This window comes from Pelodiscus sinensis, chromosome 1 (genome assembly GCF_052426305.1).
Source record: "Pelodiscus sinensis isolate ZL-2025 chromosome 1, ASM5242630v1, whole genome shotgun sequence".
NCBI classification, from domain to species: Eukaryota; Metazoa; Chordata; order Testudines; family Trionychidae; genus Pelodiscus; species Pelodiscus sinensis.
In genome coordinates, this window is record NC_143052.1 from 202,378,944 (window position 1) to 202,393,519 (window position 14,576).

Below are 14,576 nucleotides of genomic sequence, written 5' to 3' on the forward strand. Positions count from 1 at the left end.
TTAACATACTACTGCTTATTGAAATAAAAAATAATACCTTTATCGCTAGATTATCACAAAAATATACACTTAATATCCAATTCATTTTGTTTTAGTTGGTAAGATTCTATAAAACATAAAGCTTTAAAAATGGCTTATAATAATTTAGATTTATATTGGTCTAAAAGTGGTTAATCCTAGCATAGTTCATGTGCTCAACATATGCATGAACATAGCAAAACACAATTTTTAGAGGAAGGCATCTATACACCACTTCATTACATTTTATTTTATTCTTCCAGTTTTAGATCTGGAAATTAGGACATAGTAGGAGCTTCAATATACTTTTTTTCTTTTAGGTTATGTCTATATAGTCCTCACAAAAAATAAAAATAAAAAAGATGTGTTCTTAACATGAGTTAGCTAATTAAAACAGCAGTGAAAATGTGGTATCTTGTTTTTTTAAGTTTGGGTTAGTAGTTGGAATTAAATCTTCTAAAGGAGCCTGAAGTTAAATTTGCACTACTAATCCAAGTTGCTATTTCTTCACTACTATTTTAAATCAAGTTGATTAACTAGAGGTAAAAACACACTTCTTTTTTTGCAGTATAGACATACCCTGAGTATCAGTGTTATAAAGGACCCTTAGCTGATTCCATTTTTGGAGTACAGTTAATTTTTAATGCAATTAATTGTGTTTGCTAATATACTTAAATACAGTGGTGGAACTTAAAACATGTAAATGTTACTCTGTCCACTTGCAAAATAGGAGTCTGTTCATAATGCGAGCATTCGTTAAATGTACTATATGCTTCAAGAAATTATAGATTTTTTTCACATTAGTAAGGCCTTCCCAAATTAATGGCCATAAAAAATGTGTCACAATCATGAAATCTGATCTCCCCCATGAAATATAGTGTGCAGCTACCTTGCATAGGGCTACAGTCCTGGTAGAGGATGAGAAAGAACAAAGACTTCCTTTTCCCCTGCAAGATCACTCTGGGTGTATGGTTGCTAGGTGTCCAGTATTCACCCGGACAGTCCGGTATTTTCGACTCATGCTCAGTAAAAAATTTCAGAGAATACCGGACACCTAAAATGTCCGGTATTTTCTGATTTTTTTCCCCGGGCAGGAGGCAAAAATGCCGGGCACCTGGCAACCCTACAAACACTCAGCGCACGGCCTCCACCCCCACCCAGCCTGAGCCACCCCTGGCCCTCAACACCCCTAGCCCCCCGATCCCAGACCCCATGCTTACCTGGTTCCGCAAGGCTGCCGACACAAAATGGCTGCTGACCCCTGGGTCTTAGTGCTCAACTTCTCCCTGTTCCTATCCCTACACTCACTCTTAAAAGGGACATGCTGTTTTAAAGCTGTTTTATTTTATTTTATTTTTTTTGCTCAACAACTTTGCCCCCCCCCCCTTTTTTTCCTTCAACAGAATTTTTTCCCATTTTGGGGGGGAAGGGGTGTTTGGTATTTTGTTTCAACCATCTGGCAACCCTACTCTGGGGGCAGGTCAAATCTATCTCCAGGGCCTCCCCTGGCAAATGGAGCTTGGCTGCTGGATCTGCTATTCCCCACTCCTGCATGAGGAGGGTGCAACTGGAGCTATGATTCCCTCACTTAGGCCAGCTTTGTGACTTTCCCACTTTGACCACCTTTGTGGTCTGTGTCACTTCCCCAGTGGCTTACAGGGGAATCCAGACCACTCTCTGCTTGGGATTTTAGCTCCAGAGTCCTCGCTTCAGCAGACAAGATTGGCACTATCCCATGCTTTGCTGCTTTTCTCCTGAGCCTTGCTTATATCTCTGGCTCTCCCCTTCTCTGTGTTTGCTAGATCAAGTTTTCTCCTTCCTGGGAATAACTTAGGGTTACCAGGTAGCTTCAGAAAAATACCGGACACACTTGATCAGGTGGAGGGGGTGGGCAGAGGGACCGGTCGGGAGGGGAGCGGGGCTGGCTGGAAGGAGGAGGGGGGAAAGGGAAGCAGGGCTTGCTGGGAGGGGTGTCGGGGGGAGCAGGAATGAGTGTGTGGGGGGGAGGGAATTGGCCAGCAGGGAGCGGGACTAACTCAGGCACATGCGGATCCCAGGGCGCTGCCTGTCCCACGCACGGTCCTGGTGAAGCATGAGTGAGTCCAGCTATAACTCCACAATGCACTTAAACAGCGCTCAGGAGCACGGAGCATTGTGCATGTCCAGTATTTTCTGAATTTTTTTACCGGACAGAGGCCCCAAAAACTGGACTGTATGGTTGAATACCAGACACCTGGCAACTCTACAATAACTTAAATTTTTCCACCCCCAGAACAGATAGCCTGATGTAATCCAGCTTGGGTTGATGGTCTAGGAAGGTGAATTAAATGTTTTCTGTGCAGAAACATAGAGGCTGTGTCTACATTGGCATCCCTTTCCTGAAAAGTGATGCTAATGAGACACTTCGGAATTGGAAATCCACAGGAGATTTAAATATCCCCCGCGGCATTTGCATTTACATGGCTGTCACTTTTTCCGGCTTGGGGTTTTTGCCGGAAAAAAGCGTCAGTCTAGACGCGATTCTCCGGAAAATAAGCCCTTTTCCGGAAGATCCCTTATTCCTACTTGAAATAAGGAATAAGGGATCTTCCGGAAAAGGGCTTATTTTCCGGAGAATCGCGTCTAGACTGGCGCTTTTCTCCGGCAAAAACCCTGTGCCGGAAAAAAGCGGCAGCCATGTAAATGCAAATGCCGCGGGGGATATTTAAATCCCCCGCGGATTTGCAATTCCGAAGTGTCTCATTAGCATCACTTTTCCGGAAAGGGATGCCAATGTAGACACAGCCATGTTGTTGATCTTTGGAACTTACCCGCTATGAAACGTTCCCTGAATAGTGATATCAGAGGAAGACATATAGGAATCTATTACATGATATCTCCTCCATTTGTAGTACAAAGGTTGGTGAGAAAGTGGAGGTTCAGAATTTATGGGGTTGAAGTTCTGAACTTTGTGTATTTTGTGAGAGTGCATAAACCCAGCTGTTAACTTTTTGCAAACTTTGCAGTCTAATATCTCTGTTTTGCTCACATTTCATTGTGGATACCTTAAATCTAACATGGCCAAAATTGAATTCCTTTGTGGGTGAGTTATTTCCCCTCTCCTACATTTGTTTTCAGTGGTGATTGTACCACTGTTTGTCATTTCTATCAGGCCAATAACCCTGGGAGTTATTTCTCTTTCTTGCTTCACATATGTAGTGTCTCTGCCAAAATTTTACCGTTGTTCAAATCTTGCCATTTCTTCATGTATGACATTTCTAAAATTTGAGCTTTTTTTTCTCTAGACAGCTAAAATTGTCCCTTCAAGGTCCTCATCTCCCCTCTTGAATGCTGTGACTTCCTCCTTATTGGAATTCAGGGCATCCATGTTGTGCACGTTCTCATTCATACACAACTCATATGCTAAGAACATCTTGTTTGCATATGGGTGTGAACACATGACTCCTTTTATATTAACCCATTGCTGCTACTTTGCCACTATATCAGACTGACGCTTGTTGTCTTAACGTTTAATGTTCTTCCCATCTCTGATATTTGCTACTTATTTATTCTGGTCTCTTTGCACATTCTCCATTATCCTTTACACTGTGTCAATGATACTAACTCCAGCAACCAACTTCTGTGCTCTTTCTTTAAATATCTTTCTGCATTTTTCCAAGTTGTCATTTATGCTTAGAAAGCAACACCTTCTTCCTCTCAATGCTCTGTAACCAATATCTGATAGCAAGGATGAGAGAAAGTTGGGAAATAAAAAATAGCATGTGTTTATGAAAAAAATTGGATTGCCTCTTTCTCCACTGTCTATAAAAGGCTTTCTTTAGATTGCAAACTCATTGACGCAGGAGCTACATCAATCCCTGTGGGTATAGGGGCCCTAATAAGAAGGGTCGCCTTAGTAACACCATAATATAAATTTAATAATGACACTAGAAGAATGTTAAAGAAAAACTGGAAGGTGAATTTTGCTCCAAAAATTAAATGAGCTACGAAGGAGATGTTGCAAACATTGTCAACAGATTAAATTGGTTTGCATTCATAAACATGATTTAAGAAATAATTACAGGATTTATTAGTATTTCAGATGTAGCTGGATTCCAGACTTACTCTGGGAATGCAAAAAGTTCAGATTATTTTTTACCAACTCATCAAAAATAATTGGAAACGAAGTATGTGTAGAATCTTCCATTTGCATTTTATTTGATCCAGGAATTAAAGGAACCCCTATAGAAGAATCTGAAATAATATCTGCTATGTTACTGATTGCTTAACGGATAACCGAATAGAGACTAGAGAAGGATTATTTATTTAAACATAGATCTTATAAAATGTATTTTGGTTAGAAGACAAATTGCATAACATTAACAGAATGCTTGATCCATTTCTAACAGTGATAAGGAAAATTCTGAAGATTTTAGGAAAAATGGTTTGTTCACTGTTGAATTTAAATTATAATTGTGGAAAGAAAATGCATGTGAATATGTCATATTTGTGTATTTGAGGATGGAAAAGCAACTTTAATCCTATATTTGCATAATTATAGGCAGGGCTCGACAAATTATGCAAAACCCTATTCGCCAAACAAGAAAGGGACTCACCCCCCCCAAACTGTTTTTAATGGCATAAATTCCTAATAAGAATAATAATAGTAATTACTAATAAGTTATTAATAAATATTAATAACTATCACCCAAGTTATTAATAAATATCTTATAAACCTCTACCTTTTCCCTCTGCTGCCATGTCTCCTCCCCTTGCTCCATAAGCTCCCCTGGTGCCTGCTGCCCCCCAACCCCTCACCCTCCTCTGCTGTCCTGACTCCTGCCATTCTCACTGCCTTCAGCCTTCCTGAGATCTGCCCCTCTCTGCCAGCCCTTCTTTCCCCCCTCTGCCCACTCCTTCAGTAGCCCCACTCTGACCATGTGAGCTACCCCTCCTCAACCCCTCTCTTAACACTTCTCTCTATACACCTGCCCTGCCTCTCTCCTCTGGTGCTGGTCCCTCCACTGCAGGTATCTGCCCTTCTGCTTCACCCCCAGAGTCCCCTGGCACCTGCACCCTCCTGGTGCCTCCCACTTCCCTCACTGCCCCTGCCCCCTTTTCCCCTGATACCCACCCCCTCACCACCCTCTGCCCCCATTCCTCTCATGCCCTTGTGCCTTCACACGTGTCTTGCTCCATCCCTACCCTCCTCATGCCCACCTCTTCTTTCAAGCCTTCTCCCAGGACCTCCCCCTCCCCCTCTAATCCCCAATGCCCTTACTCTCTCCTCTCCCAGCATCACCCTGTCCCCCCTCCCACTTACACCTCCCCTGCATCCCTTTTCCTCATTGTCTACACTTGTCCCCCTGGCATTTGTCTCTCCTCCACCCTGTCCCTTGGTGCCTTCCCCTTTCTTCTCTTGACCTACCCCCTCTCCTCAGCACAAGCCCCTTCCCTCTATTTTCCTCCCTTCCCCTGCCCTACCTGGCTTCTGCCTTCCAATTTGCAGGGCTCCAGGAGCCTTTTTTAATCCAGCGGTCGCCGGACATGACGTCACGATGCCACGTCACGTCAGCGTCCTGGTGTCTGCCGACGTCCCACCCTCTGGTTCGCACCCCATCTCCTCATGCTGGAGCGGCACGCAGGCAGCCTGGTGGTGAGAATTGCCACACTTCCCCCTCCCCAGCGGTGCTCCGCTTCTCCACCCGGCCGGCGGATGGGGCTGTGCCACTCGTAGTACACAAGCCTATGTCTATAGCTACTCTCCAGATGGTAATATCTACTCACCGCAGGCAAGCGTATTTGTTGAGCCCTGATTATAGGTGCATATAGGCTTGAATTCATGCCTAGGCTTTTTTACCTCATGATTTTTTTTTCTTGGTGTTTGATGAGATGGTTAATTTTCATGCTCTTCAGTATTTGCAAATGATACTCTTGAAAGAAAAATAATTTAAACTATTTTTAAAGCTGGAAACTGATAGCTCTACCTCATTAATGTAACATGTCTTTGTCACGTTACTGGATTTTTAAGGGGAGCAGCCAGATTATGCTGCACCCATGTGGGGGGCGGGCGTTTGCCCCAAAGTGTATACAAAGGGGGCCATGTGAGGTGTCACATGAAAGCTTCTGTTCTACTGATTCTGCATGCGCTATTCATGTAATGGTATAATATCTGTATGTGGAGTTAGAAACATGTATTCTGTATAGATGCTGGAAAATTCTCTGTGGCTGAGCAAAGGTGGAAGGAAAGCTCAGCCTATGGCTATGCTAATTAGCAAGGAGACAATGAATCTCTAGGTGCCAATACACATGTCAGGAATGTGACTGATACCTAAGGGCTACCAGCATGGAACACAGGGATAGGCCACTGACCAGGTGACCTTGTGCAGCCAAGAAGATGCCAGGAGAGGTATGTAAGTGCCAGGTGGCACCCTCCATAGGGCCTTCAATTTTGATCCTGATCCCAGATTCAGCCTTGCAGGGAACCACGAGCCAGAAAGAACTGTGGACCCATCCTGACATAGGATGTACACTGGAGACTTTTAAGATAGCAGTTTATAACATCACTGCTAAGGGCCTGTATTGAGAACTGGGTGATTCAATGCATGTAATGTACTATCTTTTAACAATGTACTTACTCTCATGCTTTTCTTTCTTTTAGTAATAAACCTTTAGATTGTAGATTCTAAAGGATTGGCTCAGTGTGGTCTTGTGGGTAAGATCCAGAATGTAAATTGATCGGGACCTGTGGCTGGTTTCTTGGGACCAGAAGAACCCGTTCAGGGTAGGTGAGATTGGGTTCTGTAACCCCTCACCTATGTGTTAGGTTCAGGGCTGATTGGGGCACAGGAAGACCTGGGGTATCTGAGAGGTTTTGCTCGTGAGGCTTCTGGCTGGCCAGATTGGAAGCTGAAGTGCTCGGTGTGACTGGTTTGTGGCCTATTTGGGAAGGTCTCCAGTCTGGGGCTGTAAGGAGCCCCAAGTTTGAGCAATTCACCCTAAGTGGATGCCCTCAGCCGTGCCCAGACCTGGCCTGGTCCGTCACAGTCTTTATGCCAATTTAAAATCTATCAGGTAGCTTTAAAACTGAAAGTATTTCTTTATTTGAAAAATAATTATATTTTTGTGTTTTATTACTTCTACTTGGAATTGCAATTATTATACTTCTTAGTAAAAAGAGGAAATATTTTTCTAATTTCAGGTTTTGGTCCTTGCACGTATATCATCACTTACTATCAGTGATCTGTTGAACTCGGAAAGCCAGCAAAGCATGCCAAGAATAAATACTGAACCTTTATCCAGTAATATATATTCTCCATCTGAAAGACTCCTCCTTATCTGGCTAAATACACATTATGAGAAAACCAGAAAAATTGTGTGGAAGGACTGTCAAAAAGGTAAAGTAATACTTGGACTATTCGTTCTTCCCTAGTAATTTTGCCCCAGTTTTGTTAGGGATGTAAGCAATGTTCCCTCTCTGTGCATGGAGCCCTGAGCCTCTGACTGGGCAGGGCTGCTTAAACACCTGTGAAGCTCTGCTGTTGTGCAACTTGGAGGGAATACTGGATGTAAGTGACTAGTCAAGTAGTTGACTACCTGAAAAACATATGCTTATCAGGTAGTCAAGTGACTACTTGAGTAGTTGCTTCCACCCCCTTGCTGCCTCTATCGAGGCAGTTTGTCAGTTCTATCGAGGCAGCAAGGGGAAGAGCAGGAGGTGGTGCTGGGGTAGCCTGTTTTAAAAGTCAGTTTCCCCGAGCACCATCTTCATGGGGGGGAGGGAGGAGGTAGGGAGGACAAGGGAGTCACAGATGTACCTGGCTCTTACTATATTTAAAAGGCAGAGCCACAGTGGAGGACCAGGCGCCATTTGGGAATCAGCTGATTCCCAGCTTGTGCCTAGTCCTAGACACTGCGCTTCTGCTTTAAAAGGCAGAGACACAGTGGGGTTAGCTCCCCGCACATATCCCTCTGCAGTTCTGCAGTTCCTCCCTTTATCAACCGATTGAGTAGTTGATGGAAATTCCATTGACTACTCAATTAGCTGATTAAACAAAATTTAACATCCCTAGTTTCTGTATATCTTAAGGGTATTCTGACAGTATGTCACTGAAAGTATGGTACTTTGATTATGCGTCCATAAATTTACATGCACATGCATCCCATTTGCTCAAATGGGAATTTTTGGCCTGCAATACTCACTGGAATCACACCTGTGCCATTTGTGTCCTTGTGTTCCTCAACCTAAGGCTAAAAGGGCAGAGTGGGGGAACAATTTGTCATTGGAACTAGGGTATCTGTCCTTGCATCACCCCAATAGCTCTGCTCCTGTACAGAGTAAAACAAATCTTACCAGTTCATCAGAGCAGATAGTTCTCATGTGATCAGGAATGATCAATAAAGATTCCATTATTCAGACCTACTTTCACAAGTGTGGTCACAGTCATAGATCTATTTGCCACAGAGACAAATACAAGGTGTCAGGGTTTCTGGTCCTGAGTAGGGATGTAAAATCCTGGTTAATCAGTTAACTGGTTAAATGTTAGATTAACTAACGTTTAACTGGTTAACCAACTAAGCGAGATTCAAGCTGAAGAGCAAACCCTGTTCGCAGCAGGGCTGGAGCAGCCTCATGCCCTCAACAGGTGGAGAGCTGCCCAGCCCCCACCGGTTAGCATCTGTAGTAACAGATCAGTAAGCATTGCCTGGTTCTAGTTAACCTTTCACATTCCTAGTCCAGAGGGGTATAAGTCTAAATTCTGGAAGAGAAGCTTGCCTCATCTTGTGGACCCTGGAGACAATGTCTATATATTTGACTCTATGCAACTGACAAAAAGTGGGTTATTGTCCACAAAAGCTTATGCCCAATAAATCTGTTAGTCTTTAAGGTGCTAAGAGGACTTCTTATAGTTGTCAATCCTTCTTATACCAAACGTCTTAAAGAAACTGAGACAAGATGTAGAAATGCTGATTGTAATAGCATCAGCCTGACTGGGAAAATTCTTGTCGTCTTATCTGAAAAATTGTCAGTTCAACTGCTGGAAACATTACCTCTGTTTCTAGATATGATTTCTGTCAGTGTGTCAATGTGGATCCCATTCTATGGCTATGTCTACACTATGCGGTTTGAAAAACCTCACCGTCTTCAGGGAACACGTCTGCCCTTCCACTTTTTTTGTGGAAGAGCAGATGCACTCTTTTAGAAGGCCTGTCTTCCTCCTTCCACGAGGAAGAAGGGCTCTTCCGAAAGAGGAGGTTTTTCTTAAATTTGGCCCAGTGTAGATGGGCCAAATTTCGGAAAAGCCTCTTCCGAAAAAGCTATTGGAAAAAGGTACGCAAATTGCAGAGTTTTTTCTGATAGATCAGTGTAGTCTAGACATAGCCTAGGTATGCATGCATATGTGGCATTCTTTTTTGTAGAAGTAAACAGTGTCTGGTGGAACTATTCTTGCACTCTGTTTCTCCTATACAAGAGCATAAAAAGGGTGGATTGACCCTTCTACCATGCCTTTTTATTGCCAGCAAGTCAGAAGCTGGTGGTGTTCTACTAGTGTCTAGATTTCTACCGAGCTTTTTCCTCAAAAAAGCCTCCGAAATCCTTAAATTGTACTGAAATACATCAAAAGTCCTCCATATCAATGTCCTCTTCCCCTCCAATACAGATCTCCCATATAACACAGTGAAATTCAGTGCAGCAGATCACGAGAGACAATCCGTCAGCAATGCATTATATCAACAAACCAGGTGCCATACACCCATCTCATTTGAAGCTAGTAGCCATCGAACTCTGAGAATGTTTCCAACTATATTAGTAACCCTAATGGCACTTTACCTCCCAGGAATATACAAGAGTGTGTCAGACTTACTAAGCAAGAAACTGGTATCCAACCTTATGTAATGATTATGAGACACCATAATGTACCCTATCTTTCAGGTATTGGGAGACCTGGGCATAGACCTGTTTTACATAAGCAGGGCCTGCCAAATGCAAGATGCTCTGTTCCAGGGAAGGCATACGTGTGAAATCCCTAATGATGCATTCTTCCTCCTGTGGTCTAAGAGCTTCCTCTGTCCATTCCCTCTGGTTCTGCTGCTTCACAGGATAAAAAAGGTCTGATGGGACACAGGCACAGTGATCTTGAAATCCCATATTAGCTGAGACAGTTCTGGCTCTTGGATCTTCTCCGGTAGTCCAGTGAACCTCCAGTTATCTCCCTGACTGTGTGGACGTAGTGTTTCACATTTAAGGCCAAATACTGCTATATCTGATGGTCTGAGTGCTTACTGGAAAAACAATATGAACTGTTTAAGAATGCCTCCACAGTAAAAACCTATGCTGCAAAATCTGAAATGATTTTCTATATGGGCAGCCCAGGTCAATGTGGACCCAATTGAAGCTTAAAAACCAGTGGTTCTAGCTTATATATTATCCCTGAAAGAAAATGGCCTTGCATTAAGTTCCCTGAAATCCGCTTAGCTGTAGTCTCTGAATGTCATACTCTGATTGTGAGAAGACTCGGGGGGTAGCCGAGTTAGTCTGTACAGGATAAACTTAAAAAACAACAAATGGTCTGGTAGCACTTCATAGACTAAGAAAACATGTAGATGGTATCATGAGCTTTTGTGGGCACAGCCCACTTCTTCAGATGACGGAGTTCTTCTCACTGATATGTATGTGAGAACACTGATACTGACAACCCAGTGTGACAAGATTTCTCAAGGACTTTTGCTGTCATAGTGCCCTGTCAAATACCTAGCTTCTTCTTGGGATCTCAACATCATCGTCCTTCTGTGGTTCATGGAATCCCCATGTGAGCCTCTGGCTTATTTGAATGTACTGATGTCTGGAGGGCATCTACTTGGAGTCAATATATATTAAACGCATTATTCCCTTGTCTGTCTTAGTTATTTAAGTAGACTCTGAGCTCCTGGTGATGGACCTGAGTAATCAGGGACCATGTCCCCTCACTTTTTAACAACAGAAATGTAAGCCGAGAATTCATGTCCCCTGCAGATCCCCTTCCTGCCCTCCCTGCCCCCAGCAAAATAATAGATTCTGCTGGGGAGATGCTGCAATTATACCTTTCACCTGGCTGCTGTAGCACCAGAAGAGAGAGCAGCGTCGAAGAGGGAAGGGGAACTTTGGCCTTGGCTCTCCCCACTTCTGCAAAGGTTCCAGCACCTTTGGAGAACACCCACTTCCAGGACTGCTTATGAGTAATCAGAAATAAAATATATATGGTCAAACACTTGAAGTAGAGAAAATAGTTACCCCTCCAGTAAGTGGGTTTTTTTTAGATGTGTTCTCCATATACATTCCTCAAACAATCCTCCTTTTTTGCTACCACAGAATCTAAGAACACTTGAACTTCTTATCAGTGGGGGAATGAAGGGGCAGTTGGTCCACACTTTTCTCTGTATGCCCTCACGTGTGTGTGGTGGTGGTGGTGGGGGGGGGGAGGATAAGGGCACAGGGTGAGTTTCAGTGGACAATGCTGCTTAAAAGATTCTGAGCTCCAGCACGTGGGGATGCATGCAAAATGGAAGCAGAATACTTGTGAACAATACATATTGAAGAACCACAGTTCCAGTAGGGTAAGCAACAATTTTTTTTGCCTCCTGGCAGTACTTTGTAGCTTAGTATCATATATTGTTTTTAAAAATGAATTAGTACTGTACAATTTATCTTCAGGTCTAAAGCAGGATTAAACAATTATTTCGTTCTAAGAGCTTTCTACAATAGGTTTAGAATTGGCACTCAAAAATGATGACAAGTTTAATTAGGTAATTGGATACTCAGAAATAAAATGTTTGTATTAAATCATCATAATGGGGCAGATGGCTCAGTAGGTTAATGTGCTCATTTGTGAAGAATTGGTTTCATATTTGGCCATAGATAACAAGTGAAAATGAGTTTTATGGTCATTGTCTCATCCCTCATAGACACTTATATACCACAAAGTCCCCTCACAATTTAGCATAATTAGTATTTTTCTGTTTTCAGAGAAGTCTCGGACTAGAAGAGCAGAAGTGGTGTGTGTGTGTGTGTGTGTGTGTGTGTGTGTGTGTGTGTGTGTGTGTGTGTGTAAAATGTATGTATTCTCTGTGTGGAAGTTTACATCGTGACTGCTTTGACTATACCTGCTTTTAGCCAGTTTTTTCAGTCCGTTAGTTTTTATGTGTCCTCTCAGCAGTATAATGAAATTGGTTAATGTAATGTGTTGCCAGTGCACCCTTCATTTGGCCCCTTATTTGTATGCAGTATGATACAATCTTTAATTATATGATCACATACTTTATACAGTCTTTATACAGGACATCTACATTATTTAGTGCCTTGAATGGACAGTGTTCATTTCATGAGGAGCTTTTTAAATATTTTGTTTTTTGCTCGTTATTCAGCATGTGACTCTAGGCCAGTGTTGGGCAACCTGTGGCCCACAGCTCAATGCAACCCACTGGGGCTTTGCCTGCAGACCTCCTGCCTATGCCCCTCCCCAATGCAGCGGTGGAAAAAGTACCCCAAAAAGTTACTTGAGTAAAAGTACTGCTACTTTGAAAGTAAGTAAAAGTCAAAGTATTCTTCTGGAAAACTACTTGAGTAAACGTATAAAAGTATCGCATCTTAATGGTACTTAAGTATCCAGAAGTAAAAAGCCGTCCTATAGTTAACCACCCGAGTTATTGTAGGGTACCATTATTTTTCACACACACACACTCCTATATAGTGCATGTGTATATATATATACTAGTATGTGTGTATGTATGTATGTATATTATATACAGTATATACTATATACACACACATACTATACATTTATATTTCAAATCTGGAATTTAAATGTGGTCACAGCCTTAATTTATAAAGCTGAAGACTGACCAAATTAAATACAGGAATCAAATTACAGAAATGTATTTATTGTGACTGCATTCACAGGTATGAATTTTGAGCCTTTGCAGTTTTGTATCCAGCTGGTATAGTGCAGGAAGCAGCCATCCCATTTGTGCGTTGGTCTCTGTTGGAGAATATTTAGTGCCTTCGACATTGGGTCTATGACCATGGCATATTCTGCCAAGAAGGCCAGCTCTGTTGCATTCAGCCTGTAGAATAGTTAATAGACGTTGTTAATTAAGTTAAATACAGAATGATCAGGGTTTTTTTAAACAAAAATAAAAGTGTAAAGCAAAGAACTGCTACTTACATGTTAATTTTGAGTGCTGGAAATACATTTCTGATGGCCCCTTCTCCTTGTTCATTCAGTATGTGCAGAATTCTCTCTACAGCCATGAACATAGCATTCTGTCTTGTCTTGTTTGGCTGAATGAACTGTAGCTTGCATTCTGCTTCTACAATTTCTGCTCCAATAACTCAGTCTCCAGTTTTATTCCACAGTGCTTAGCATTTGGCAAAAGTGGACCTGGACAGCTTTTTGTAGGTGTCATTTGATTCAGCCTGTACCACCCCCTCCCAAAAAAACCCCAACCCTCACTAATGTGGCCCCCAACTGAGATATCTCGCTTCCCTGGTGCTCCAGCCCCAAAATGGGGGAGGGAGGGGAGAGGAGGTAGAGAGTACCAAGCTTTAGGACTTCCCACAGGCCAGATGAACTTTTTTTGGGTCTCAGGGTTAGTAGATTTTGCAAGCCCCCCCCAACCCCCTGTTTTGGGATGAAACCAAAATGAGGGGTTCAATGTGTGGGAGGGGGCTACCAAGGAGTGGGATAGGGATGGGGGTGGGGATCTGAGTGGGAGGTAGGGTGCTGGAGCGAGTGGTCTGGGAAGGAGGTGCTGGAGAAGGCTGAGTGTGGGGTGTCAGGAAGGGTGGGAGGGTGCAGGAGCTGACCAGGGCTGGGAGAGCTGGGCAGGATGGGGACATGGGAGAAGGATGCAGGTGAGGGGACTGGCTATGATGGGAGTGTGAGGGGTGCTTACCTTGCTCTGCGCTCCCCACTGCTCCCATTGGAAGAAATCTGGCCAATGGGGGCAGTAGGGAAACCCTCCTATGAGCAGTTTCCAGCACCGCATTCTCCTAGCCAGGGGGATGATGAGCAGCAACGTCTTCTCCCTCATGCACTGGATTCAACCCATGAGGCTTGGGGCTCTCCACCCCTGCATAGATACTGTTTTTAAATGAAAAGTTATTGATGCAACTGTTAAAAGGCATCTTCAATGGCAGGGTCATAGTGTTTGTTAATTGGCTTTTTTTTAAAAATCATCACTGCCCAACGATTGGATGCTTCGCTCATTTGCAGAGGCGCCATTTCAGATTTTTTTACATGGGTAACCTGTGCATGTCCCGATTGAGGGAAGGGGGAAGAATGAGAGCATGGAGGGGGGCAGATGAGAACAGCAGCTTCAGCAGTTTTACTGAGCATGCTCAGTACAAGCCAAGCAGCAAATGGGGTAGGGTTGGAGGTGGGGGGAGGGATTACTTAGCAATTATCTGACAGGAATCTTGTATCAAATTCCTATTTAAAAAAAAGAAAATTTAAATAAATATTAGATCCACTCAGCTCTAATATTAACGTGTTCTGACATCTTGTGGCAAGTCACTTAAGGGACGCTGGTTAGCCTTACAA

At 43.1% G+C, this 14,576-nt stretch overlaps 1 protein-coding gene across 1 annotated transcript in view; it reads left to right on the forward strand.

Moving 5' to 3' along the window:
- The window catches only part of CFAP47 (cilia and flagella associated protein 47), a 651,639-nt gene that overhangs the window by 185,560 nt on the left and 451,503 nt on the right, over nt 1-14,576 (forward strand). The window contains exon 33 of the mRNA XM_075913261.2: nt 7,199-7,394. Within this exon, the coding sequence (XP_075769376.2) occupies nt 7,199-7,394 (196 nt within the window). The remainder of the gene's footprint in view (nt 1-7,198; nt 7,395-14,576) is intronic.